A 27,840-nucleotide genomic window follows, 5' to 3' on the forward strand; every position below is an offset into this window, starting at 1 on the left:
ATGTAATTACTTCTTCGCAGAACATGCTAACTTTAGGACATTGTAAAACATGTTTTAAAGAAGTGTTATTTTTATGACATCTCTAAGAAGCACATACTTTACTCATTCTTTGCCTATACAAATACAATGGGCACCAACACATCTGAAATACTACTTTTTGGTGAATAATTTAAGATCTACTGAATCAACAGCAAAGGACCCAACAATCAAGAAATATGACTCTGTAATGGTATGAGGAAATGACCTTGGGAGATTGGGGAAGAGTTACTGCCTAGGGAGTGATTGGATAAGAGGGGGCATAGCCCAAAATTGCATAATGTGAAGAGAATCAGTAAGGAACCTTCCTAACTACTCAGTTTATAAAAGAGATGGTGGGAGATCTGTACTTTCAGACTTGCCAGATTTAGTTAATGTAACCTTACAATAAACTAGACTTAGTTCATCTGGTCATGTTTCCTGTCTCATCAACCTAGGAAGGCTGACAGCTTCAGACTAGTCTTGGTAAAGTAGCAATGAATCCTATTTTATGGGGGGAAAAACCATATTCAGATTCCAGGATGTGTCTATACAGTACCTGCAGTGATTAGAACTGAGCAGGAAATGGCTTCAACACTGTGACACTCTGTGGAAAGGAAAGTTCGACTTTGAAGAAGCAACACAGAAAGAGTGTTGTTGTTGTTCTTAGTTGCGAAGTCGTGTCCGACCCATCGCGACCCTATGGACAACGTTCCTCCAGGCCTTCCTGTCCTCTACCATCTTCTGGAGTCCATTTAAGCTCACGCCTACTGCTTCAGTGACTCCATCCAGCCACCTCATTCTCTGTCGTCCCCTTCTTCTCTTGCCCTCGACCTTTCCCAGCATGAGGCTCTTCTCCAGTGAGTCCTTCCTTCTCATTACAGAAAGAGTACTGATGCTTTTAAATTTTGTGGTTGGAGATGTTTACTGAGAAAACCATAGATAGTCAAGAAAGTAAACAAATGGATTATTGAACAAGTCAACCCAGAGTTCTCACTTGAGACACAACTGATCTGCCTGAAATTATATTTTAGATATATTATGTTTGCTCTTTTGAGAAGATTATAATGCTGGGAAAAAGGAGAGGAGAGAGGAGAGGCCAGCAAGATGGGCAGACTCCATTACTTTATTTGTTATAGTTATTTGATCATTGTATAATTCTGCAAATTGTCTCTGAACAGATGAAGTGAGTCAATGAATGTGATTGCTCTGGGGTAACATTTTAACTCTTAAAGCTTTCTATTTTTTCTAACCTAAACTTGGGCCTTTCCCCTGTGTTATATTCCAATTTTCGACAAGTAGGGGAAGACTATTTTGTGTTAGAAAGTCCTTAAATACTTATACAAACAAGCCTGAATTTCTCTGCATACTTTTGTGACTCACAAAAGTTGATCGGATTGTATGATCCAAATGTGCTTTTTACACAAACCCTTGACTTGTACCAATTTTCATAAATGCTATGATTGTAGTTTTATTTCTCACTAGGGAATTGTTTAGACAAGAGATAGTTTTTCCATTGGCAATGCCTCTCTCCCAATTTCTGTCCAGAATTAGTGTTATTTATAACAGATGTTAAGAATCACTGTTCAGCTCTAGTGAAAATGGCCTTGACGGTCTAAATTACAGTGGATTCTGTTAGCTCATTCAGATCTTGTGGGCAGTTGATACATTTGACTGACAGTCTTGATAATGTATGTGCTACCTTGTACGTCCAATGATGCCGGTAATGCTACAGCATCTATACTCAATGGAAGCAGCCCATCCTTGGTGCAAAGATTTCAAAATATAGTCAATTGTCACAGAGGAGATTATGTCCACATATACTCTAAGAGAGAGGAAGGTCAGTTTATGAGCCAGGGACTCTCCATTTGCAGGTCTCTGAGAGGGAGTTTTTGGGAAAGAGGAACAGACCATGGATAATGTTTTTCTTCCTGATATACTGCAGTGCTCAGAGGAAGAGATGCCTGTTTGCCCTCCATTCTCTGCTTCAGCACCATCTATTATAGAGTTTTGCATAATCCTGAGGATTATGGTACTACTCTACGCCTTTCCCCCTCCATTTACTTTCTCTTAATATTCTAGATATATTCAACAATAAAAACCCTGAAAATCCTCAAAGAGACTAAACCTCCTAGAAGAGAATCACTTGTTACTATAAAAAACCCACTGCCATCAGCGCCAGCTGCCTCCAGTCCAATGCTATGCTCTGTGGGGATGGGGGGGCCTTAGAAGCCATGGGCAACTGCACCAAAACCCTAGGCAAGCATCTCTCCAAGGTAGGGAGAAAAAGATGGAGGGGTGGGGGGGCCCTCTTCATCCTGTTGCTTTCCCATTTTTTATTTCTGTCTCCTTGCATGTGGCTTTTTCAGCACACGTTTGTCTACTTTCCTTGTTTTGCTGTGTTTGTCCATCAATGTCCCAATTTTAGATCTGATTTTTTAAAAAAAAATATGGCAAAATTTCCCCATTTGGTGAGTGCTTGTAGAAAATTTTTTTGCTTTGCCCTATGTCAGACTTATGAGCTTTGAGGCATCACCCCAGGATACTTTAGCTCTAGGTACAAATTCTGCCAATCGTTGGAATGTTTTAAAGAAGAATAATTCAGGAGGCTGAAAATGGCCCTTTCCTTTCTCCCTGTTTTAATCCTTAGCTTAGCAGCCAGGTCTATTTCTCACATCCATTGAATGGAGGGAACGAAAAAGTTGCAACCCAGGACCAGAAAATATTGGTTCTTGGAACTTGGTCCCATTGTTTATGCTCACTCCCACATTCTTGCGTTTGCTCAAGGTCAGTCATCTCCCTTCCTGATGACTAGGTGAGAAGAATGGAAGACGAGCAAATCTGTATTCCAGTATTTACATGCCACTTCTGTACACTGCTTAGAGACTATCAAATAAAGGAAAGGGTGACACCGAATACAGAATGGAAGAGAGAAAATGTTGTGAATTGTTCAGTGAGGGAAACAAAACGTGTATGTTGAAAACAAAAATTAGCTCTAATAATAGAGAGTCTATGTAGCTCAGGGTTGAATTTTTGGATTCTTGTGGTTCTCTTGGTTGTTTTCCTACAGACGTTTTATTACCATGTTAGGTAATGTCATCTATAGGCTTAGGTTTCTGCCTGTTGTCAAGAGTCATGTAATCGCCAAAGCACTCTGTAACTTTTGCAATTTTTGTATAAAAAGAAGACATTCAACCAAAGCTAAACAAAAAAAAAGAAACTTGAAATCATGAGAGAGATGATCTCTGTAACCAAATTCACACGAACAGGTCAGCCCAGTTTTTATCTCAGTCTATGTTGCTTCAGTAAAGAATTGCATAAGTAAGCACTATATCATTTCATAATCCCCTTTTTGTCAAATTAAAACTGATGATTTGGTGGGGACTCTGAAAAATTGAAAGTTGTGTGCTTATGTGAGAGTTAGGGCATTCCTTTACACCACCCTGTTTTAATGACATTTAAGGAATATCTTACTACATAGTTTAAGAATGAGTTTTACTTCTATTTAACTTTTATATCCATTGCTGAATAGAAATTATAGGTGTTTGAATGTAACACTCATGCACGATATCTGGTTAGGAAAAAAACATAATTTGCTGAGAACTTTGTTAAAGATCCATTTGCCCTCCTCACAAAACCACAAATCCTTGAGTTTCAGTCTAAATCTGTAGGGACAATATGTAGGACAAAAAGCAGAGGGATTATTAGGAAAAATGAGCACACCTACTGTGGTGGTTTAAATGTGTTAATGTTAGGATCTATATTTCTACGCTTGAGGCATTGGTATATGTATATGGCTGAGGAGCTCTGGGAGTTGAAGTCCACAAGTCTTAAAAGGGCCAGGTTTGAAGACCCCTGTATTGATGGATGTTCAGCATTTCTCAGCTAATAACATCTCTGTGTCATTCTTTGTTTTTCTTTTGTATGCTTTTCCTTTTTCCTTCCTGTCTATTCTTTCCTTTCCATTACATTCTTTCCTTTGCTAGAATTTTCCAAGAGTTAGGAACCTTAAGCCTTTGGGTGTGATAGGTTAGGCGCTAGGGCTTTTAATCAAACGTACCTAATTGCAGGCTATTGTGAAAGAGAATAAGCAACCCTCAGAAGCTTTTGACTCCCCAACCTCTTCTAACTGCAAGCTGGATGAAATAGCTGATGGCACACAGTATCCATCTTTGCAGAATTACTCAATGCTGCATGGTTTGGTGGGGCCAGCCTGCATCTTCTTGCGCCAGAGCATCGCCATCACATTGATCGTACGTACTCTGCTTCTGCTGTAGCTTCCACTTATCTCCATTTTCCACAATGACCCTTTGTCCTGCTGGAATGATTCCACTCACTTATCTGCCACTGCTCAATTATGAATTAGCTCATTTCAGAGTTTTCTGCTCCCTTGAAAATTCCACTTACCATCTTTTCTGCAAACAAATTATAAACCCATGCATGTATAAAGTGTCCTTCAGTGACTTCACTGCCCTTATGTCAAAAGCTAGGAAACAAGAAAGATTAATTAATAATAAGAATATATCGATATCCAGCCATTTTATGCACATTACGTTATTGCATGCCCTACAATAACCTCAAAAGATAAATCAGTATTATTTACACCATGCCATAAAAGAGGAAAGTGAAATTAGTGGGGTTAGATGCTAAGACTGTGAGGAAAAACAAAGCTCTTAAGGTTACTTGGTAATTCATGGCAAAGACAATCTCCTATTTTGAGACCCCACAAAGAGCAGATAGATCTTTTAATAGCAGCTTTTGAACTATCCTCCAACTAGGAGGGGAACCCTTTTAACATACCGGTATTTCCAAACTTTACCTGCTCATTGTCAGTGTCCACAAAACACCCATTTTTAAAAGGAACTAGAACCCGTAACCCATTGGGTTATCCTTCTTTCCATGTATAATATAGACTGGCATTCTTTCTTCTCCCCTCAGCATTCCCAGCAAAGCGCTGGAAAAAAATCTCCTCCTTCTCTTTGGCTGACCCACATATTACCTGCCACTTTGCTGGGTTGTTGTTGGGGGTGGAAAGAAAGACTGTCATGAACTGCATTGAAAATTGCACCTGTGCTCCTCATCCTGGTGTATCCCCAAGGGGCCTTGCCTCTACATTGACCCCCCCGCCATCCAGCCCTACTTCACCAGCAGGCATCTGAATCGCTTCTCATTCTTCCCTCACCACCCACTAAGAGATTTTAAATTTCAGCCTTGATTCCAAAACAACCAATCACCAATCACCTGTCATCCCTTGCTGCCAGCCAATTGGTATATCCCTCTCATTTTTCCTTGCACCCATGTATCCTATGGGTTTTTGGAAAGTGCAGTTGGAAATAACAATCACAATGGCTGCGGCAAACAGCAGCAATGCTGCAGTGGCCACGATTTTGCTAATACAACTGGTGAAAGATCCTTGAAATTTCATTTAAATCACAATAACAGATCCTGGATTCTGGATGCATTCTTTAAATTAGCCCATTTGAGGTACCTTACTTCAAAACTTCTTGCCTTATGATGCACTGTTTTGCCCAATGGAAGGTTCCAAATGGATGGGTGAATTTGATATAACAGCCGTTCAAATAAGCGTCAGTTGGCAAACTGTGTCTGTTTTGTTTTTTCATTGGCCTCTACTCTTGTTCTCCCTTTAGGACCGAAAGCTGCGAATGGAAGAAATTGAAGGTAAAATGAAATATACTTTCTCATTCCTTTTAAGGTCTTTTCAAGCTTGGCTAGTCTGTACTCTGATCTGAAATCTAGGGCCCTGCAGGCAGCTGAGAAAGTTCTTCAAAGACATGTCCAGAAACAGGTGATAAGCTGGCCACTGAGGACAGCATAGGGCAGGGGTCTTCAAACTTGGCCCTTTTATGACTTGTGGACTTCAAGTCCCAGAATTCCTCTGCCAGCGTGCCTGGCTGAGGAATTCTGGGAGTTGAAGTCCACAAGTCATAAAAGGGCCAAGTTTGAAGACCCTTGGCATAGGGCTTGACACTAGTCATTATATGACGTTCCCCTTTTTATTTTGATAAGCCCCCCTCCTCTGAAAGAAAACAATTCTTAATCTTAGACTGAATTCATTCCATGGTGTCATTTAAGGTATTTTCATCTCCTTCTCAATGCGCCTCTCACTTCCAAAGGAGTCTCAGAACAGCCCTCAAAACTCAATCTGAAGTGGGGGGAAAATGGTTACTAGATAGTGCCAGACCTCCTTTGTCCTTCTTCTCTCATTGCTCTGGGGTTAGAAGGAGGTGGTGCCACTATAGGCCTCATCATCCCGTATGGTAGTGCATTTTTGTCATTTTTGCTGTAAAAAGTTTCGTAGTTCTAATTTTGCTTGCTTTTATCATTTTACCATTTTGCCTGGGCTCATGAGCTTGTTTTATTGAGATTACTTTTAATGGCAGGCAGACTAAATCAATGGCACAAATTATATAGATAATAAATACCCCTCAATAAATGTGGAGTGCAAAAACCACATTGTGTTTTATCCAATTGCATCTATATTTTATTTTATTATTATTTATGTAGTGTATTTTATTTCTGTAGTGGAGGTGGTGTTACCCTTTAATTAATGATAATGAATTAATGATCATTTTAATTCTTAATTAAAAGGTTCTTTTTCCCTCTGGTGTGAGGACTGTCTCCCAACTTCAGTCTTGTTTAGCTTTTGCTCTAACATATCAAGAATTGAGAGCCATTGTAAAGCTTGGAAAGATTATGGTTTTGGCTAGAAATGTTCACTGTGTGTTTCACAGCTGAAGTAATACACATTGTTGTCTAAAGAGGGTCTCCTAAGATCTAAAGTGTAAATCTTCATTAGATAGATAGATAGATAGATAGATAGATAGATAGATAGATAGATAGATAGATAGATAGATAGAATTCTTTATTGGCCAAGTGTGATTGGACACACACAAGGAATTTGTCTCTGGTGCATAAGCTATTAGTGTACATACAAGCAACAGGTGATAATCATAAAATATAATCATTATAAATTATAGACACAACACTCAGTGATACTCATAGGATACTAAAGCAATCAATATAAATCATAATAGAATACTAAACAAGCAATCAACATAAATGGTGAGATACAACAAGTTATAGTCATAAGAATCTAAGGAAATAGGTATAGGACAGATGAGAAAGATAATAAGTAATACAGGCCTATTGGCTGGTTTGACATCCCAGGGCATAGCCAGTGTCGTGGGAATTAGTTGTTTAATAGAGTGATAGCATGGGAGAAAAACTGTCTTTGTGTTTGGCTGTTTGGCTGTGCAATGCCCTATAGCGTCATCTTGAGGGAAGAAGTTGAAACAGTTTATATCCAGAATGTGAGGGGTCTATACATATTTTCACAGCATTCTTTCTGACTTGTGCGTTGTACAGGTCCTCAATGGAAGACAGGTTGGTAGCAATTGTTTTTTCTGCAATTCTAACCATCTGTTGAAGTCTGTGTCTGTCTTGTTTGGTTGCAGTGCCAAACCAGACAGTTATAGAAGTACAAATGACAAACGCAATAATTCCTTTGTAGAACAGTATCAGTAGCTCCTTGGCCAGTCTGAGCTTTCTGAGTTGGCGCAGGAAGAACATTCTTTGTTGTGCTTTTTTGATGACATTTTTGATGCCAGGTGTCCATTTTAACTCTTGAGATATTATAGAACCTAGAAACCTGAAGGTCTCTACTGTAGATACTGTATTGTCTAGTATGTAAGAGGTGGTAGGGCCAGTTGTTCAACTTCCCATCTGTATGCCGATTCATCTTCATTTTGAATGAGACCAATCTTTTGAAATGCAGTTGTTGCTATAGAGAGAAAAAAATAATGGAGAGAGCACACAGCCCTGGGGGGGCACCTATGCTAATTGTACAGGTATCTGATATGATTTTGCCTAGCTTCACCTTCTGCTTCCTATCTGTTAGAAAGCTTATGATCCACTTATAAGTGTGGTCACGTACAGCTAGCTGAGTATGATGGTGTTGAATGCTGAGCTAAAGTCTACAACAGGGGTGTCAAACTCGCGTCATGTGACGTGTCATAACATATCGTGACTTTTTTTCCATTGCCGGCAATGGGGTGGGTGCAGTTTCGCCATGACGCATCCGGCCCGTGAGCTGGCAGTTTGACAACCCTGGTCTACAAAAGGACCCTTGTATGGGTCCTTGGAGATTCAAGATGTTGTAAGAAGTAGCGTAGTGCTATATTAACAGCATCATCTGCCAATCTATTTGCTTGATAGGCAAATTGTCATGGATCTAACAGTGGATCTGTGATGGTTTTCAGGTGGGCCAGCACTAGCCTTTCAAAGGTTTTCATAACTACAGATGCCAGTCTGTAGTCACTCATCTCCTTAATGGAGGGTTTTCTAGGCATTGGGGTTATAGTAGAACTTTTGAAGCAAGAAGTAACATAACACATCTCTAGGGATTATTAAAGATATGGGTGAAGATGGGGGCCAATTGGTCAGCACAAATTTTCAACAAGAAAGAGTTACCTTGTCTGGGCCTTTTCCAGGCTTTAGTCTATGAAATAAACCTCATACATCTTTTTCTGTGATCACCAGAGTTGGGGACCCCAGAGAGATGGAGTCAGTTGTAGGAGACTTGGCTGTTGTGTTTCAGATGGAGAGGGTGGCAATAGTTGATGGTGGTTTCTTCTCAAACCTACAGTAAAACATATTCAGGTCATCTGCCAGTTGTCAATTCCCTTCAGCATGGGAAGGAGATTATCTGTAACCAGTGATAACTTCAGTGCTTTTTTTGTAAAAGAAAAAGGTGCCAGAACTCACACGTCATACAACCCGCCGCCTACCCTACAAGGTTCCATCCATAAAAGGTGCCGGAACTCCGTTCTGAGCGTTCTATGAGAAAAAAAGCCCTGACTTTAAGGGTTTTCCACGTTTGCTAGTTCATTTGTTGAGAGCTAATTACTCAGCTTTTCAGAGTAGCTTCTTTTTGCTGATCTTCCTTGTTAATACATTCCTGGCCTAATTGTACAACGTTCTATCTTCTTTCCTGTAGGCTTCCTCTTTGCTATGACGTAACTGTTTTGAGTTTAGCTATGAACTAAGGCAGGGGTCTTCAAACTTGGCCCTTTTGTGACTTGTGGACTTCCAACTCCCAGAATTCCTCAGCCAGTGTGCCTGGCTGTAGCAATTTTGGATTGCTGCCCCATATATGTTTAAATAAAGTGCTATTGGGATCCTATATCAACAGAGCTGAACACATAGGATAAAAGACTGGAAGTATTAACCTCTTATTTTTGAAACTCTTTTGACTACACACTCTTCTGTCTGGGTATGGTGGCTTGGTAGTTAGTGCTACTGTGTTTCCCTGATAATAAGACCAGGTCTTATATTAATTTTTTGCTCCAAAAATGCATTAGGGCTTATATTCAGCGAAATACGGCACTAAATGTGTCTGTCTGGCTGACAATCTTAACTGGGGCTTATTTTTGGGGGGGAGCTTATATTAAGAGCGTCCTGAAAAATCATGCTAGGACTTATTTTCCGGTTGGGTCCTATTTTCGGGGAACCATGGTACTATCAAATATTTTTCAGAGGAATTTTATGTGGTATGTGAGAAAGATAGGGCCCCCATAGACCATGTGCTTAATTAGATAATAAAAGGATATATATATATGTGTGTGTGTGTGTGTGTGTTTTCTGAGGTTTTTGCGGGTGTTTCTATGTAGATCTTTGGTCATTTGGGTTTTTTCCCACGTAGAATTGGAGGTATCCAATTCTACATGGGAAAAAACCCGTAGGGAAATCAATACCACCCCTTTGGGAGATTCATCAGTCTCACAAGGCTTGTCTAGAATAAAATGTTATTAAAATAGGAAAGAGAAAATCACTTTCCAGTTTTAAATAATCACTGGTAAGATATTCAGTGGCTGTTAGCTCTTCAAGCTGGTCCACGTATGAAACCAACACCATGAGTACCAATACTACCTTTACTGTAAGATAATTACCATATTGCAAAACCTTGCAAGTCTGAAGGCATTTGCCCCCTCCTTTTAATTACCAGAGAACTAGGGAGAGTCCCTTCTGAGGTGCTTTCTCCATCCCTGTCTTTCTTCTAGATTTAGTTTTGTCTTATCAGACTTTTGCCAAGGCTGTGATTCTTCTTGCTGTTTCCCAAGGTTTCTCACAGCCCATTACATTGGCAAGAAGATAAAACAGAGCTATTGAAAATACATATTTCAAATGAAAAGGATTCCTCGCTGAAAGAACTATACAATTATAGGAAGAGAATGGCTGCATCTTGTTGTCTGGTATAAGGACTGGCAGGCAGGCTGCAACTGTGGGTCAGAATGTGGGATAGGGGTTCGCCTGCCTATTAATGATAGTTTGTTATAGCAACTTTTCTCTTTTCAGAGCTCAAGGAGGCTTTTCAGGAGTTTGACAAAGATCGTGATGGCTACATCAGTTATAAGGACTTGGGAGAATGCATGCGAACCATGGGCTACATGCCTACTGAAATGGAACTCATAGAATTATCTCAACAAATTAGTATGTACCTTTTCCTATAAGTCAACCTAATGCCTAAGGAATATTCTGCAGTAATGGATGTCACATTGAGAAATGTCTTCCAGTTACATTTAATATGGATTCTGAGCTTTTTCTCCCTTCTCTTTATCTTTGAGTGCTGGAATTATAATCAGCACTAGCCTTTAACTGCCTTTCATTCTTGAATTGTTTTTACTGGGCATTCTTCTCTCGATCCCTCCCAATCTTTCATCCACCTTGTTATGAATAGCATCCTTGAAATTATCTGCTACCTTGACTAGGAATATCTCAGGCTGACAGGTATTAAGGGAGGTATTAATGGAGAGAAAACGAAGAACAGCACAAAACTGAGAGTCAGTGTGGTCTCGCAATTAAAATGCTGGCCTGGCACAGGAGAGACCCATTTTCAAGATCTTCCTTAGTCAAGAAACTCGTAAGTTGATCTTGAGCCAATCACTGTCTCTCAGCCCAATCCACCTCAAAGGATTTTCAGGATGGAGAAAAATGACAGGTGGGCATAATATATACAGAACTGTGAGCAGCTAAATGAAAGATAGTATATAAATTAAACAAATTAATAGAACCCCAAATCTTAAATCTTTGCCCTGGATTATGCTGAAAAGATTGTGAAGTGATACTGCGAGGGTAGCATGTTAGCCATTTTGCAGCAAACAAAGGCATTTTTCCCAGTAGCTCTAACCATGGTGGTTGGTTGCTGTGCTGAAATGGGTGAACTCAGCCAAGATTGATCCATGCTGTTTTGACTTTTTCAAGACCATTGTGAGTGTTCCCAGGAGTCCTGTAACCCAGGCAAAGCAAGCAGATGTGAAATGAAGAATAATGATTTTTCACGTCTTTTCTGCAGAGACAAGCAGAGTACAAAGCTCCAGGGGTCTATTTAGGTTTCTCTCCCCCCCCCCCCCAGTGACTGCCTTGAAACAAAAGTTCCTTAGAGGATACATTTCAAACAGAGGTTTGCCTTGAATTCAAGAGGAGGGGTGAGGCAAGAATTCTCATCAATGAAGAAAAGAACCATGCACAAACAGCAAGAGATGGATACTACCCATGCTGCTATTGCAGCTGAGCTGAAAATACTGGCTCAGATTATTGAACATAGACAATGGAGTGGGATGGCAGGGGCCAAAACTATTTTCAAATGAGGACAGAAGCCTCACATTAAAGATGCCCTGAACGTAGAAATGGTTGTGCTAAGGAAAAACTACTGACTGTGTAGACTTTCTAAAAGGGTTCAAATTCTGACTATTTATATTGGTAACAATCATTTTACTCCTGTATATTTTTTTAATAAATACACAGAATCCACATAAGAGGGAATTCTGTTGGGGGACATGGTGGTTAGACAGGTGAAATTCAGTTTCTCCAGTGTGAGGTGGCCTTGGCTCACAATATAAAATATTTAACTTTGTGTTGCCCTGCTTCTTCTGAAAATGCTTTTGTATGCCTACAGCTGGAGGAAAAGTGGATTTTGATGACTTTGTAGAACTGATGGGCCCTAAGCTGTTGGCAGAGACAGCAGACATGATCGGGGTTAAAGAGCTGCGGGATGCTTTCCGAGAGGTGAGCTACAGTTATAAAGTTACAGTTATAAGGATCAGAGCTGATAGTATTACATGTATGCTGGCTATCTTCCCATAATGCATTATGGTTGAATATGTTAATAATGATTTACTGAATAAACCACATTTGCCCTGTTTCAGTCATAAACTGTTGCTTACAAAACAATTCTGGATGAGTTGAGCCAACACACTAAGCCATAAATAAGCAAATCACACTGAATCATAGAGTGGGAAAAGCCAGGAATTCAAATGAAGTCATATGTGACAAATTGCATGATCACATACGGTGAGCAAGGAGTGCTGGATAACTATATATTATGGGTGTTTAATTTTGATTAAATTGTTTGCTGCCTTGTTTTCCCCCCCCCCCTTATAATGGATATTCACAATTTTAAGTTAGGCAATATCTTTACAACAACCATCAAAAGATTTAAACAAATGGCATGTGTACCTTTAAGATGATCAATGTTTCATCAGCCTAAAAAATAAATAAGAATCAAGCCACAAGGTAAGAAACTGACACCAGAAATTATATCCCAACTTTTTCATTTTAGTTTCAATATCAAAGTGAAGAGAGAATGATTTAGTCATTGCTAGATGTGCCAAATGACACCAAGGACTTGGAGGGTTATTCTCATTCCTGAAAACAAAGGCCCCTGTTATTCAGATTTTTCTCCAGCTTTACACAAATACAGAGGTTCCATGAGCAGAAGTAAAAAAGAAATATCTTGTTGTTCCTTTAGGATAGATGAGATTATTTTAAAGCCGTCCACTGTTTAAAAAAATAATTCTAAGGCCAATTTGTAAAAGAAGCAAATCTTCACTGTTTTAATTAAGTTCTTTCTTACTATGTAAAATATCTTTGAGTAACTCTCTTACTCTTGATATGCATAGATGTGATATTTAGGCAAGAAATAACTTTACCATTATATTTTAACTTTCTGAAGTATTGTTGTTGCATAAGAAACCTTCAACCCACCAGGTTTTCCTCTGCAGAACTCTGAGGAAAATTCAGGGGTATTGATTTTCTTTTATTTTCCTTGACTAATAAATAAGGTAGAAGTATATCCTCCATACTTTAACTGCTGTTTGTTTTTGACAGTCTTCTAGGTCACGCTAAGGCCCCACCTTCAGACTTTGCCCCCTTCCTTTGATAAAGCTGACATAAGGGCATATTCTTTATGTATCAAAATAATTCTTAGTAAGACCAACAAGGCATTGGAGAAAACAGATAGAGAAACTAATGAAGTACTTGTGAAATTAAGAAGAACCCTCCTTAGTATTCTCTGTTTTACTGGAATCATCTAGGTATAGGAAATAATGAAATGCTAAACTCTTAAGGATGCTCTATATTTGGGGTTTCATCGAAAATAAATCACGAGTCTGCAGGCAGAGAAATTTATCTAGTGTAGTAACTGGAGACTATGGTGCCATTTTAAACAGGGAAAGTAGAATTAGAAAGTAGTTATTTTCAGGCCATTAGGAACCATTCTCTTGCAACATGCAGAAACCTAAAATTTTTTATCTCACATATACTATAACTATCAAGCTTTTGCCTGAATACATCCAGCACAGAGAAATTCACCCTCTCGCAGAATGATTCCACAACCTGCTCTTCTTGTTACTGAGTAAGGCTTCCCTTCCTGTAATTTAAATGCATTCTTCCATGTCTATGATTCTGGAATGAGAGAAAAAAACAGGTTTTGACCTTTTTGTGCACATTAACTTATTTTAGGAATTTAACTTTGTTATCATTGTTTTTTCTCAAGAGTAACGTTCAGTTCTTTCAATCTCTTTTTATAGATGTACTTTCTAATCCCTAATCATCCTCATGGCCCTATTCTGAGCCCATTCCAAATTCTCTGAATCCTTCTTAAGTAATACTTTTTAACTGCAGCAGCTACCCTAGATGTAATGAATGCTTTTTCAGACATGATTTTCGTTTTGACTTTGCAAACTTCACATGACTATACATTGTAATGTAATTATTTGTGGCTGCTTGAAATATCTGGCTTATGCAAGCCTGTTTGGATGGACAGGATGTATACATCAGGATAGTTTGTCTTGTCTTGTGTTAATCTACTATTTACTAACATATTAATTCCTGCCTTTATCATTTTTACAAATAACGCAAGGTGGCTGACATATCCAACACATCTTCCTCCTATTTTCCCCACAACAACAACTCTGTGAGGTAGATTGGACTGAAAGAGTGACTGGTCCAAAATCACCCAGCTGGCTTTGATGGCTAAGGTGGGAATTGAACTCATGATTTCCCACTTTCTGGCCCAGTGCCTTAACTACTAGACCAATTGCCATCGTTGATTAAGTCAGCTAAGAACAGAAAACAATACTGGGTTCAAATGAGACTGGAGAAGTATGAGAGATAGCTAAATGAACAGTGAATAAGGTGTGTGTGTTTCCTCCTTCCAGTTTGATAAAAATGGTGATGGGCAGATCAGCATAGCTGAACTACGGGAAGCAATGCATAAGCTCCTAGGGCAACAGCTGAACTACCAAGAGATGGATGAGATCCTGCAGGATGTTGATTTGAACGGGGATGGTCTTGTGGACTTTGAAGGTATGACAGGGAAAGTTCTTTGGGATTGAAAATTAGTATTTTATAAATGGAGTGGGATGTCCAAACTGAAGCCGGGAGACTATTTGGAACTTGGTTTTGGTTTTGGGAAGGAATATATTGAACAGGCTGGCAGAAGAAAATATATACTGGGGTTTGAGGTAATGTATTTCTCTCTACCGATTTCTGTTTAATAGACAATAAAGTCAAAAAGGGACAGTTTGAAAGCTAAGATTTTTGTTTTATTTCAAAACAGCAAATTCTAACTAGAATGCCTATATATTATAAGCCTAGCAATGCATCCTTTTAAACTCAACTACTGTAGAGCATTTTATCTTTTCCTATTGGCAGGCATATTTTAACTGAGAAGATAAACATTTGAACTCAATGCTTGGCTCTAAATCTTTACTCAGTGAAGATTTTTACTCAGTGAAAAATGGCAAAATCAGATTTTGCTCCTATAAAACTCTGTTGCCTCTTTGTGATGTATTTATATTTCTTTCATTCTTTCTTTCATGGGAGGGTGTCCATTGATGCATATACATCTTGTTGTGTAGTCGGTTCTTTACAGGCATTGAGCGAGATGGGAGGTTCAAACAGCAACAGGCTTTATTGAAGGTCAGAACATAACAGAAGCAACTAGCAGCTGCTGCGCAGCTATTTATACGGTTGGCCGTTAGGCAGCGACCAATAGTTTCAAAGCAATGGTTTTCTGCCCAAAACCTACTTAACCGGCTGGAGACAGCCAGTCTAGGCCAGCCCATACATGTGAATTAAGCAATTAGCAAACAGTGCAACACAAGCAAGCACTTACAACATATAATAGGCCAGTACATTACACTCCTTCCCCCTGGATAGCACACACATTCATTTGGTTACAAAATCTTGTATGTGCTTGGGGAGGTCTTCATGCTCATTCAAAGCGTTGGGGGGGGGGGGTCACCGGCAACTCCTGGTCTACCTGGAGTTGATACCTTGATACCTTCGCCTGCCGTGCTGGGTAGACCTGGGCTCTGTGGTTCGGTGGAGTCAAAACGACTCGAGTCCCAGTCGGCCCAACCCAAAGTCTAAAGGTGCTGCGACATCAGCAGGGCTGCTACTGGGTGTCGGATGACTGTCCAGCTCCTGTGATCCAGTCTGTGTTCCTGGGGGAAGCGCTTTTATGGCCCCGGCCCTGTTCTCTTGTGCACGATGGCTCAGAGCATACAAACTGTTCTGCTGGAATGTGGGTTTGCAGCCTCAAGATCTGTCCCTCTTGGGAGTCCTGAGTCAGCGACTGCTCTGTTAGCCCCTGGTGCAACTGATCCAACATGTTGGCGAATGACTCGCCCATCTTCCAGGACCACCATGTAGGAGAGTTGTCCTGACACCTTAACAACCTTCGGTGCCACCCACAACTGCCCTTGCCCATAATTCCAGGTCCAAACCCGGTCCACTTGTAAGTTCCTTGGTGCCTTTGGCCGTGCCGTGTCGGAGTCTACTCTATTGGGGTGCAGTTTGGTTATTAGCATCTTGCCCCAGCAAAGCTCTGCACGGCTCTTGCCTGTAGCTGTGCAGGGCATTGTATGCTGGCATAACAGGAAATCAGCCAGCCTGGGCTACCAGTCCCCTATAGTAATGCGTTTGAGGGAATCTTTGGTTGTACGAACCATCCATTCTGCCTGCCCATCTGACGACGTGGCGTGCCTTATGAGTTTGGCCCTGAGAAAGGCCTGGAATTCTGACATGGTGAACTGGGCTCTGTTGTCAGAGACTATGATGTCCAGAAGCCCGTGCATTGCAAACAGTGACCGCAACACCTGAATGGTCCTTGCAGTAGTCATATTGGGAATTGGAACCACCTCCAACCATTTAGAGTGGCTATCGACCACTATTAAAAACAACTGTCCCTGAAAGGGCCTGGCAAAATCTACATGGATTCTTGACCACAGTGTGTGCGTTTCCTCCCATCGGTGGACAGGGGCCTGCGGCATCTCCAGTCTGAACTGTTGACATGTGTAACACCTGTGTACTTGGGCCTTGATACCTTTATCTAGCCCTGGCCACCAGAGGTAGCTCCTCGCCAGTGCCTTCAGCCAGACGATGCCTGGATGGCCTTCGTGCAGAGACTAGAGAACCCTGGGCCTGAGTGAGCTGGGGACTACGACCCTACTGCCCCAAAGGATGCACCCCTTATGAGATGAAAGCTCATTTTTCCGAGTAAAAAAACTGTGGAACTTGCCCCCCCCCCGCTATTTTACAACCATCTTGTGTGAATCCAAGCCAACATGTGACTTAGAATTTTGTCGGCTGCTGTTTCTGCAGCGACGTCTCCCGCATGTAGGGGAAACTCTGGCAAGTCCTGTATGGCTAAAATGCTTGCAGCTGGAGCCGGATCTGGCTCCATGTGCGGCAACGGCAATCTGCTAAGGCCATCTGCATGGCCCATTTCTTTGCCAGGTTTGTGAACCAGCTTGTAGTCATAGGCCGAAAGGAATATACACCACCTCAACATTTGTGGCAACAGAATTTGAGGTGTCTGCCTGTTCATTGTGAATAAGCCTAGCAAGGGCTTGTGGTCAGTAAAGACCATGAACTACCTCCCATATAAATAGTCATGGAACTTTTTTACCCTGGCCACGATGGCCAAGGCCTCTTTGTCAATTTGTGCATAATTGCGTTCCTCTGAGGACAAGGTCCTCGAGTAATATGCGATGGGAACTGTTTCCCATTCGCCAAGTGACTCAGCACAGCCCCAACCCAGTATGGGGATGCATCACACGCGATGCAAACTGGCAGCTTTTCGTTAAAGTGCGTGAGCACTGAGTTCGAGGACAGCGCTTTGACTGCCTGGAAACTCCTATTGTGGATCTTGGTCCACTGCCATTGAGTGTTTTTGTCTAAGAGCTGGTGTAGCAGCTCTGCCACTGCGGCCTTGTTGGGGAGGAATGTATCATAAAAGTTTAGGAGGCCCAAGAAGGCTTGAAGCTCTCCGCTGGACCTGGGGTTTGGTGCCAGCTGAATCGCTGTCAGCTTTGACTCTGCAGGATGGATGCCCTTGGCATCGATTCGAAACCCAAGGAATTCTGTAGACTGAACCCCAATCTTGCATTTTTCTTTAATCTAAGTCCCGTGGCACGGAACCGCTGAAGGACGGCTCTAAGCCGCTCAGCCAGAACTTCTGTGGACTCCCCAGCGATGAGTACATCATCGAAGTAGGGGCAGACCCCCAGAATACCCTTGAGCATATGCTCCATGATTCCTTGAAAAATCCCTGGGGCTACACTCACCCCGAATTGACGGCGCTCAACCTTGAAGGCCCCCCTATGTGTAACAATCATTTGGGCGGCTGCCGTGGCCTCGTCCACCAGCAGCTGTTGATAGGCCTGCACTAAATCTAATTTAGCGAACATGCAGCCTCCTTGCAACGACACCAGAATGTGGCTGATGACTGGGACAGGGTACGCGTGCTGCTGTAGTGCCCACTTAATGGTACACTTGTAATCAGCATATTCGTACCTCTCCATTGGCCTTGAGTGGCGTTACAATGGGGGTCTTCCACTCTCCATTGTCTACGGGCTGCAAAACCCCGACTGACAAGTTTGTCCAGCTCTGCATCAATTTTATGCTTTAATGCAAATGGCACACAGCGGGGCTTAACCTGGATTGGCACGACTTGGGGATCAACTTTAAAAGCTATCGGAGGGCCCTTGTAGTCCCAAACTTGGGCCGAAAACACCTGCAAATTCCTTGCAGATGGAAGACAAGTCTGTCGTTTGAGTTCAGTGAATGCCGGTTACTTGGATGCCCAATGCATCAAACCAATCGATCCCTATGAGGCTCGTACGTTGACCATCTACCACAATAACATCTAGTGGGCCTGAAAACCCCTTGAATTTCACCACAAGTGTGGCCTCGCCCTTGACCGCCACTCTGGAATTCTGGAAATCAGTGAGTAAAATATTAGATGGTCGTAGCTTGACCCATCTGTTACTACAGCTACAAACGTGCCAAAAGGTTCCAATGGAGATGATGGACACAGCTGAGCCTGTGTCCAGTTCCATTTTACATGGAACTCCTTGAAGTTCGACCTGCAGTTGCAACTTCTGTTTAAGAGGTTGGTGGGCACCAGTGCGGAAAACGCTCTGACGGCTGGAGCAGAACCCTACTTCGTGTTGCCCCAGGGCCACGGTACCTCTCCTGAATGGCTCGTCCAGTTGGCGGTCCCTCTGGCGACCTTAACAGAGAGCGGCAATGTGGCCTGGTTTTCCACACACCCGGCACGTGGCTGTTCTGAAACAGTAATCCATGCATTGATGGCGGCCTCTGCAGCCCAAACACCTTGGGAACAGAACTGCCTTGTCAGATGGCCTCGTTCCCCTTCCGTGGTGCCGCTGAATCTTGTTGACTTCGTGGTTGGAGTCAGTGTCTTCCGACCGTTTGGTGTCCTCGTGGTGGACGGTTTCTGTAGTTGGCACTTTTGGAGGGCCGCAATGCCTTCACGGCGGCTCTGGCGGTTTTGTCTGCCATTACCTCCTTTAAGGCCTCTTGTAGTGAGAGAATCTCCTTAGCAGAGTTTTTGTTGGAGCTCTCTGTTCCTGAGTCCACAGACTAAGCGCTCTCTTAGTCGCTCCTCTAAGTCAGAAAAGTTGCAGTCACGATGCTTGACGAAGCGCTGCAATGAATTCTGTCGCCAACTCTCTGGGTTGTTGTTCGCGTTGTCCAAAGGCATGCCTCCACGTTATCACCAATAGCTTTGGCTCAAAATGGTTGTGCAGTTTCTTCTTGAGGTCAGCATATATGTCGGTCTCCAGTAGTGCTGGGGCGACCAGTTCTCAGTGATATCAAAGGTGGCTGGGCCGCACACGCAGAGGAGGGTCGTGGCCTTCAGCCCATCTTCGCTGACTTGATTTGCGCGCATGTAGTTCTCTACATGGGAAATGTAGGGTGACCATCTCTCCAGGTGCGTCACGTCGAACTCTTCAAGCTTTCTGACCTTTGCCCTGGTGAGAAGTTTTCACGGCTCATGTCTCGTATTGCCTTGTACTGCTGACTTCTGCATAGGCCATGGGATGGATCCTCAGGACGGGATGGTCTCCAGCATGGCTTGCTAGGCATACCATGGGGGGGGGGAACGCTGTTCCCTACCAGGCTCTGCGCTGGTCTCACCCCCTAGTGACTTCAGGCTCTTAAAAGGAAGCAGCACATCCCACCCTCATTGCCAGTATTGTGTAGTTGGTTCTTTGCAGGCATTGAGCTAGACGGGAGGTTCAAACAGCAACAGGCTTTATTGAAGGTCAGAACATAACAGAAGCAACTAGGAGCTGCTGCGCAGCTATTTAAACAGTTGGCCGGTAGGTGGCAACCAATAGTTTCAAAGCAATGGTTTCCCGCCCAAAACCTACTTAACTGGCTGGAGACAGCCAGTCTAGGCCAGCCCAGCAACCGTTACAAAACATACATGTGAATTAAGCAATTAGCAAACAGTGCAACACAAGCAAGCAGTTACACTGTATAAATAGGCCAGTACATTACAGATGTTTCTTGGTCAAACTAGAGCATGATGAAATACTGCAGTATTGGAAAAATGAGGTGGAATATTAGAAAGTGAGGATCTATAGCTAACTAACCATTCCTATTTCTAAGCAATGTTTAAAAAATGATACATTCTTTCTTCTCTCCTAGTGTGCTGACATCCTTGCTTTTCTCCATGTAGAGTTTGTACGGATGATGTCCCGCTGAGAAAAACAGCAGCAATGTAAGAATGAAGTGCCTTGAGAGGGACAACTGCCATATATTCCAGCTTCAGTCAATCCAGCCATTAGGAGAAAAGGCAGCAAACAACTTCCCACATATCCTGTGTTCTCTGCCTGGAACCAAGCAGCCATTCCTAAAATCCAGAAAGTTCAGCCAGCTTCAGCACCTTTAAGGATGCTGTGGATCATAAACCAGAGGAATACCAGATCTCTGTATTAAATGTGGCCATGAACATTAACCCTAACTTCTCTTAGATTTCAGAGGCCATCATATCTTGTGAACTGTTTGCTGTAACACTGAACTTCCACTTTGTTCATTCTAAGCAGGCTTAACCAACAAAGCTCCATGATTGTTCTGTCTGTATTTGTCAAACTAACAGCTGTTTTCTGTTTCAAAATATATTTTGCTTCCCACTGTGGCATTAATAATAATAGGGGTCCTTGGTGCTCTCTGCGCTTGCTTGTTTTCTTGCAGACGTTTCATTACCCAAACTAGGTAACATCATCAGCACTGATAAGGAGTGCAATTTGCTGTCAGCTTTATATTCTGATGGCTTGCCTGTCAGTGTAGGTGGGAGTGGTCTTAGAGATTCTTTGGTTGGGCTGTTTGCTGTTGGCTTCTGCCAGTCTTCTGCCTGTTTGTCCTACATAGTGGTTGTTGTAATCCTTACATTGTATGTTGTAAATGACTCATATTTTTTCTTCTGGGTTGTTGGTTCTTTTCGTCTGCTTAGGATGTTTTGAAGGGCTTTAGTTGGCTTGTATGCCATGCTTGTATACCACGTAGGACAAATAGGCAGAAGACTGGCAGAAAGCATCCACGAACACCAACTAGCAGTCAGAAGACATGATGAAAATTCTTTAATTTCACAAGATATAGACAGATTTAACCATAGTTTCAATTGGGAAAATGTGACCATCCTAGACCAAGCCAAGTCCAAAAATGCCAGGGAATTTCCAGAAGCCTGGCACTTTGACAAATCAGCCCTCAGTAGACACCCAGCCCCAAAAGGAACAAAAAGACCCAAGCACCTCTTCACCAGCAATCAGCCCCCAGATCACCATAGATTAACTCCAAGGTTAACATCAAAACAACAATCAAACAAACATACCCCAATCATGAAACTGCCAAAGAAGCCAACAGCAAACAGCCCAACCAAAGTATCTCTAAACCACCCCCACCAACACTGACAGGCAAGCCATCAGAATATAAAGCTGACAGCAAACTGCACTCTTTACTAGTACTGATGATGTTACGTAGTTTTGGTAATGAAACATCTGCAAGAAAACAAGCATGCTCAGAGAGCGCCAGAGACCCCTCATGTCAACCTTGAGCTATAAATATTCTTCTTTATTAATAATATTCCCTCATTTCTAATATGCCATATATAAAGTCATAAATTCTTCTTCCAAAGCAGGATAGAAATGGAAAGGCTCCAAACAGAATTACTAGGACCTAGATAGGCAGCTGGTTACTCTTGAATCAGTTTAAATGTCTAAATAAAATGATGATAAAAGAATGTTGATTAAGTCCACAGGAAGTAGCATCTGCGATCCAGAGGTGTATGTACTTTGATGGAGCTGGAATGCTAAAGGATATAACTACATTACTGCTTCTTTGTCTAATTTGAGGACATACTTCTTCCATGCACTCTATGAAAACATATGCTTTGTAGATTGCACTTCAATACATGACACAAAACAATGGATAAGTTACAGGAAAACCAATTCTGATTGAATATTAGAAAAAAATATGCTAATTGTAAGAACAGATTAGTAGTGGAACCAATAACCCAGAGATGGATAGACTCCCTTTCACTGGTTGTGTTCCAGCACAATGATTTATATGAGATGCTTTAACTTGGATTCCTGCATGGAGAAAACTCAATGACTAAATGTCTCCTCTCCGGGCCTATGACAGAAATATATTATTCTATTTTATTAGTAATTTTGTATCATATTTTTAGTCTTCTGGAGAACCCTAGAAACTCTTGGAAGCTTGCTAGAATTCCCTCAAAAAAACCAACAAACCCACGATGAACTAGCTTTCCTACTGTGTCTTTGAAAACGTACAGCCTGCAGGGAATATAGAATGAGCTTTAAGATGCACTCAAAGACACCAGACAGAACCCAGCATGATGTCCTAAATAAGTGTGTACCAAAATGTTTCAGAGTTTCACAATGATTTCGCAGCAGACCAATAAAGTCTGTGAAGATAGGGTTTCCAGAGAAATCCAAATTAAAACATTTCCAAAAGATGTCCCTTTCTGAACACATTGAGCAAAGAAACGTAACTGCATTGTGAAACTGTTCTTCCTATTACCATTTTTTTAAAACTATCGGAATCTCCCTCCTATAATTTAAATTCATTTTCCATTAAAAACAGGTCTTGAATTTTTATATACGTATCATCTTTTATGTGATTACTAATTGAATATGAACTAGCAGTATCATATTTGAGAGGTCTATTATGTCCCCTCTCAGCTTTTATTCTGAAGGCCAAGCATCCTTGTTCTTTTAATTCGCATTCTTCCCATGTCATTTCTAGCCTTCTAATCTAATCCAATTCTGCTGGCTTTCTTTGAACCTGTTTCAGTTTGCCTGAAACTTTCAGGTGGAATGCAGACAAGGGGAACTATTTCTTCTTATTACCGGTACCTATAATAATTTGGTTATGCGTTTGACTTTTTATAGCCAGATGAACTGCTAATTCATGTTCAGCTTCTGATCAACTATTGTTCCAAAAACTGCTTCACAAGTACTATAAACAACCCAATAATTTTCTATTCTATAATTGCATATTTTGTTTTTTTTGAAGTGAAGAATTTTGGCATTTTTCTGTTAAATTTCATTCAGCCCATTTCCCTAACCTGACAAGTTTGTTCTGAATTTTATTTTCTTTGGAGTTATCCTTTCCAGTCCTGTGTCATCTGCTAATTTAATAAGCATTTATTCGGTCTACATATGCAAGTTACTAATAAAACTTTACTTATTTTGCAAGTTTTATTTACAAATTTTATTAATACAGGTTGTTAATAAAAATACTGAAAGGCCCAGGGCCACACCTTAGTCTTGTCCCCTCAATACCACACCTAGTTTGATGAAGAAGCTTTGATAAACACTGAGTATAATTTTCAGGTAGTTATGAATCTATTTAATTGTTATGCTATTACCCCACATTTCTCTAGCTTGCTAATCAGAATGTTGTTCAGTGATTTTATTGAATGCCTTGCTGAAATATTATGTCTACAGTATTTCCATGAAAATTAAAGAAAATAATTGTTCAGAGTTAAAGTTAGTCTGGTGAGATTTGTTTTGATAAATCCAGAGAAAGTAATTTCTATGTTTGCAGATAAAGCTGTTCATGATCTGTTCTAGAATCAATGTTAAGTCTGACTAGTCTATGATTCCTGGGTTTCTCCTTTTTCCCTTTTTGGAAGATAATACACTTCTCTAGTCATCTGACATTTGACTTGCTCCCAAGACTATAGGCAGTAGTGGGATTCAGCCGGTTTGCACCACTTAGGCCAGGGGTGTCAAACTCAATTTCATTGAGGGCCGCATCAGCATTGTGGTTGCCCTCAGGGGGGCGGGTGGGTGTGGCCTGGGTGGGCGTGGCCTACTGGGTGGGCGTGGCTAGAGTGTGTATGGCCTACTGGGTGGGCGTGGCCAGCTCTACATCATTCACATCAAGGGTGCCTATGGGGCCTGGGCAGGAGTGGGACAGATCTGAGGGTCTCTGGCGGAAGGAGGGTCTCTGGGCCAGGGCCAAGGCAGTGGGGGCCGTTCCCTCACTGTTTCCAGGATGGCTTCGTGGGCCGCATGAAACCACTTCGCGGGCCGGATCTGGCCCCCGGGCCTTGTGTTTGACATGTCTGACTTAGGCAGAACCGGTAGCTAATTTTTTTGTTGCCCAGGCCCACAATGGACTTCCGGAAGCGGCATCCACACAGAGAACCGGTTGTTCACATATTGGAATCCCACCACTGACTATACACAGTGGCCAAAATTGTGGAAACCTTTTGGGAAAAGTATATTTTTGAGGTTTGATGGCTAATAACACCACTTTCTTTTGGGAGTAGTACCATAAAATAGATAATTTAATCAAGAATGTAATGCAATATAGTTTGTTAAATTATCTGTACTGTATTCTATGAAAAGGTATAGCCAAATAACCAGAAAAAGGAAGCACAACTTGCTTAGGTTGATATCAGGTAGCTTTCCTTCATCTGATTGTAGCCAATGAGCATGAGTGTTTAGAGAGCCAATCAGGCGTCATCTTGTTTTGGCAATGAGCCAATCAAATAACAGTAGCATTCAGTTATTGATGTCATGTATTGAAGCTGAGAGGAGGACATTTATCAGTGTATTATGTGATCGCTATCAAGTTGGTTGGTTGTTGTTTTTTTTCATTTAGTGAGCTTGTAAAACGTAGTAAAATTAAAGAAATTGTGCAAAGAGTTGACTGGTCGCCCAGAAAGCAATGTAAAATAGTATTATTAAGTGAACAAGGCTACAGTTATAAAGAAATTAGAAGAAAAATTGGTGGAAACTTAACCAAAGGTAGCATTTCTACTGTACACTTTCCCCAAAAGGTTTCCACAATTTTGGCCACTACTGTAGGGAGTGTATACTCAAAGTACACTCAAAGATAGTACAGGTAGCCCTTGACTATCTCATTTAGTGACTGTTCAAAGTTACAACAGCACTGGAAAAAGTGACTTATGACCGTTTTTCCTACATGACCATTTTTTCATCCTCATGGTCAGTGATCAAAATCTAGACACTTGGCAACTGATCATATTTATAATGGTTGCAAGATCCTGGAGTCATATGGATTACAAGCAAAGTCAATGGGAAAGCCAGATTCACTTAACAACTGTGTTGCTAACTTAACAACTGCAAAGTTGGTTTATTTGATCAAGATTAAAATAGATATGTTGTTATCTCTGGTAATCTTTACTGGGCTTGTGCAGATCAGGACTGAATGACAAAGTTTTGATCTCTGCAGTTTTTAAGTTAGCAATACAGTTGTTAAGTGAATCTGGCTTTCCCATTGACTTTGCTTGTAATCCATATGACTCTAGGATCTTGCAACCATTATAAATATGAGTTAGTTGCCAAGCCTCTAGATTTTGATCACTGACCATGAGGATACAAAAATGGTCATAAGTAGGAACTGCATTGTCTCAGAGATCAAAATTATTCATAGGGCATCATCCTAATCTTATTCTAAATAAACTTTAAATTAAAAAATTTATGGAATCTTAGCTTTTAATTTTTATTGCATTTCCACCATCCATGTTTGACATATTTACCTAACACAGAATTTTTCTCTATTATGCCTAATAGATTCTTGAAGTTCACTCCCAAAGAATTGTGACCTAGTAAAGAAAATATTCATATTTTATAGCCTAAATCAGTACAAAGTTGCACTCGGTTTTTTAAACAGAAGGGAACCATTTAAAATTAAAAAATCAAGGCAGTGGATAGTCTGCTATACATTCCTCTCTGTACTGCAAATTGGAAGAGCTGTTTTTTTAAAAACTGAACCTGCCATCTATTCATATATACTTTAAAACAGGGGTCCCCAACCCCAGGTCCGTGGACCAGTACTGGGCTGCGGCATGCCAGCAACCGGGCCACACAAACAAATCCCCATCCGCGAGATGCAGGCAGCACACAAAACCATGCACCCTCCAATCCGCGGAAAAACCTCTTTCCACGAAAACGGTCCCTGGTACCCAAAAGGTTGGTGACTTCTGCTTTAAAATACCTTTCTTTAGCTTGGTGCTGTACAATAAGATTGAATTCCAGCCAGCATAGGACTTGAAATTCAGACTCAGAAGGCATTAACTACAGTTCCATGAAAAGTTTGAGCTTTATTTTCATATTTCTGTTTTCATTCCCCTTGTCAAATAAAGTTGCTGCAATGGTCATAAATGAAAGGATTTCAGAGCAGCTGTAAGTTTGGCCACTAAACAGATGGTTGTAAGTCAAGGACTACCTGTAGCTCACTTTTATTCACAGGGGGGCAAATAACACACCTTATGAACTTCTATCAGTTTATATATGTTGTATGAACATAACATAGCTGTAATTTATGTGACAACACATCATGATTTTGACACCACAGGTAATCCTCGACTTACAACAGTTCATTTAGTGACTTTTCGAAGTTACAATGGCACTGAAAAAAGTGACTTATGACCATTTTTCATTTATATGAAAATAAATCATGTGATATATAAATTAAATCATATATTTTCGGATTCTTGACAACTGGTTCATATTTTGACAGTTGCAATGTGCTGGGGTCATGTGATTATTTTTTGTGACCTTCTGACTAGCAATGTAGAAACCAGATTCACTTCACATCCATGTTACTAATTTAATTGCAATGATGATTCACTTAACAAATGTGGCAAGAAAAGTAGTAAAATAGGGTAAAACTCAACAAATTTCTCGCTTAGCAACATAAATTCTGGGCTCAATTATGGTCGTAAGTTGAGGAATATCTGTATTGCAGTTTGCTTCAGATGTTTGTGGATTACCTTCTCCCCATATGACTACTATCTTATAGTAAAAAACTGTTCAACTCTTTTGTCATAAATCGATGCTATTACAGATGACAACAAAAATACTATTTTTGTTTGGGAATCTGGAATCTATCATTAAACAACTCAGCACCTGAGATGAAGCTATTTTTTTTACTGTTTATTAATACTATTTTATACCCTCACTATCATCAATATGCAAAACTATAAAATGTAGCCATACAATAAAAAATCGTATCCCTCAGTCTGAAGTAATTTTATCCTTTCTTTATATATCAAAGAAAAGAGAGGCAGTTCAATCACCATGAAATTTTGGAAGTCCACTGCAATAAAAATATCTGAATAAACTTGCAAAATGTGTTGCAGAAGGGCCTCGCACCTCTCTGATAGTCTTGCAAAATATCCAGCTAGTGAACCATGCAGTATCCAAAGAGAAACCCTGACCTCTGACCCCTGACCCTCTCATCTCTCTTCGAAGAAAAATTCCAGTTACAGGCATAGGAAATATAAAAACTAAAATAAAAATACAGAAATAGGTCATGTTCAACGTTCGAGGTAATAGACTCCCTCCCTACCCCCCCGGAAAAAGAACGCCCCAAACTTTTAGGGGGCTCAAAACGGTTCAAGAGGGCACTCTGCTACACGTAGATGCCCAACGAGCCACCAAGGCGCGGGGTAAAGAGGCAACTGAGGCCCCACCGCCTTCCTTCGGAACCCAAAGGCCTGACGAAGGGACATCAGGCAGGCCACTGTTCGGGCCCTCTCGTCGCTATGGAAACGGACGGGACGGGTGATAGTACGCAGTGAGGTCACAGGGGGAGGGAGCGAGACACGTAGGCGCGAGATGAAGGCGTAATCCGCGGCGGCCACTC

The 27,840-nt window shown here is 41.2% G+C and overlaps 1 protein-coding gene and 2 long non-coding RNA genes across 3 annotated transcripts; 1 reads left to right on the top strand and 2 right to left on the bottom strand.

Moving 5' to 3' along the window:
- Positions 1 to 930: 930 nt before the first annotated feature.
- LOC308668746 lies at positions 931 to 5,645 on the bottom strand. Its single transcript, XR_014026582.1, has 3 exons — positions 5,509 to 5,645; positions 4,423 to 4,501; positions 931 to 942 (listed from the first exon to the last, which is right to left on the bottom strand). It is a non-coding gene; the product is annotated as an uncharacterized lncRNA (long non-coding RNA).
- On the top strand, positions 2,250 to 20,397 carry CABP2 (calcium binding protein 2; the record flags this gene model as incomplete). Its single annotated transcript, XM_081328804.1, has 7 exons — positions 2,250 to 2,291; positions 4,098 to 4,268; positions 5,664 to 5,694; positions 10,390 to 10,524; positions 11,990 to 12,099; positions 14,532 to 14,679; positions 20,372 to 20,397. The coding sequence occupies 7 exons, from the start codon at positions 2,250 to 2,252 to the stop codon at positions 20,395 to 20,397; spliced, it is 663 nt and encodes a 220-aa protein (XP_081184930.1).
- On the bottom strand, positions 7,755 to 12,566 carry LOC308668748. The gene is made up of 3 exons (XR_014026583.1): positions 12,550 to 12,566; positions 8,506 to 8,674; positions 7,755 to 7,816 (listed from the first exon to the last, which is right to left on the bottom strand). It is a non-coding gene; the product is annotated as an uncharacterized lncRNA (long non-coding RNA).
- Positions 20,398 to 27,840: the final 7,443 nt, after the last annotated feature.

Source organism: Vipera berus (assembly GCF_964194415.1).
Source record: "Vipera berus genome assembly, chromosome: 1".
In the NCBI taxonomy this organism is placed as follows: Eukaryota; Metazoa; Chordata; class Lepidosauria; order Squamata; family Viperidae; genus Vipera; species Vipera berus.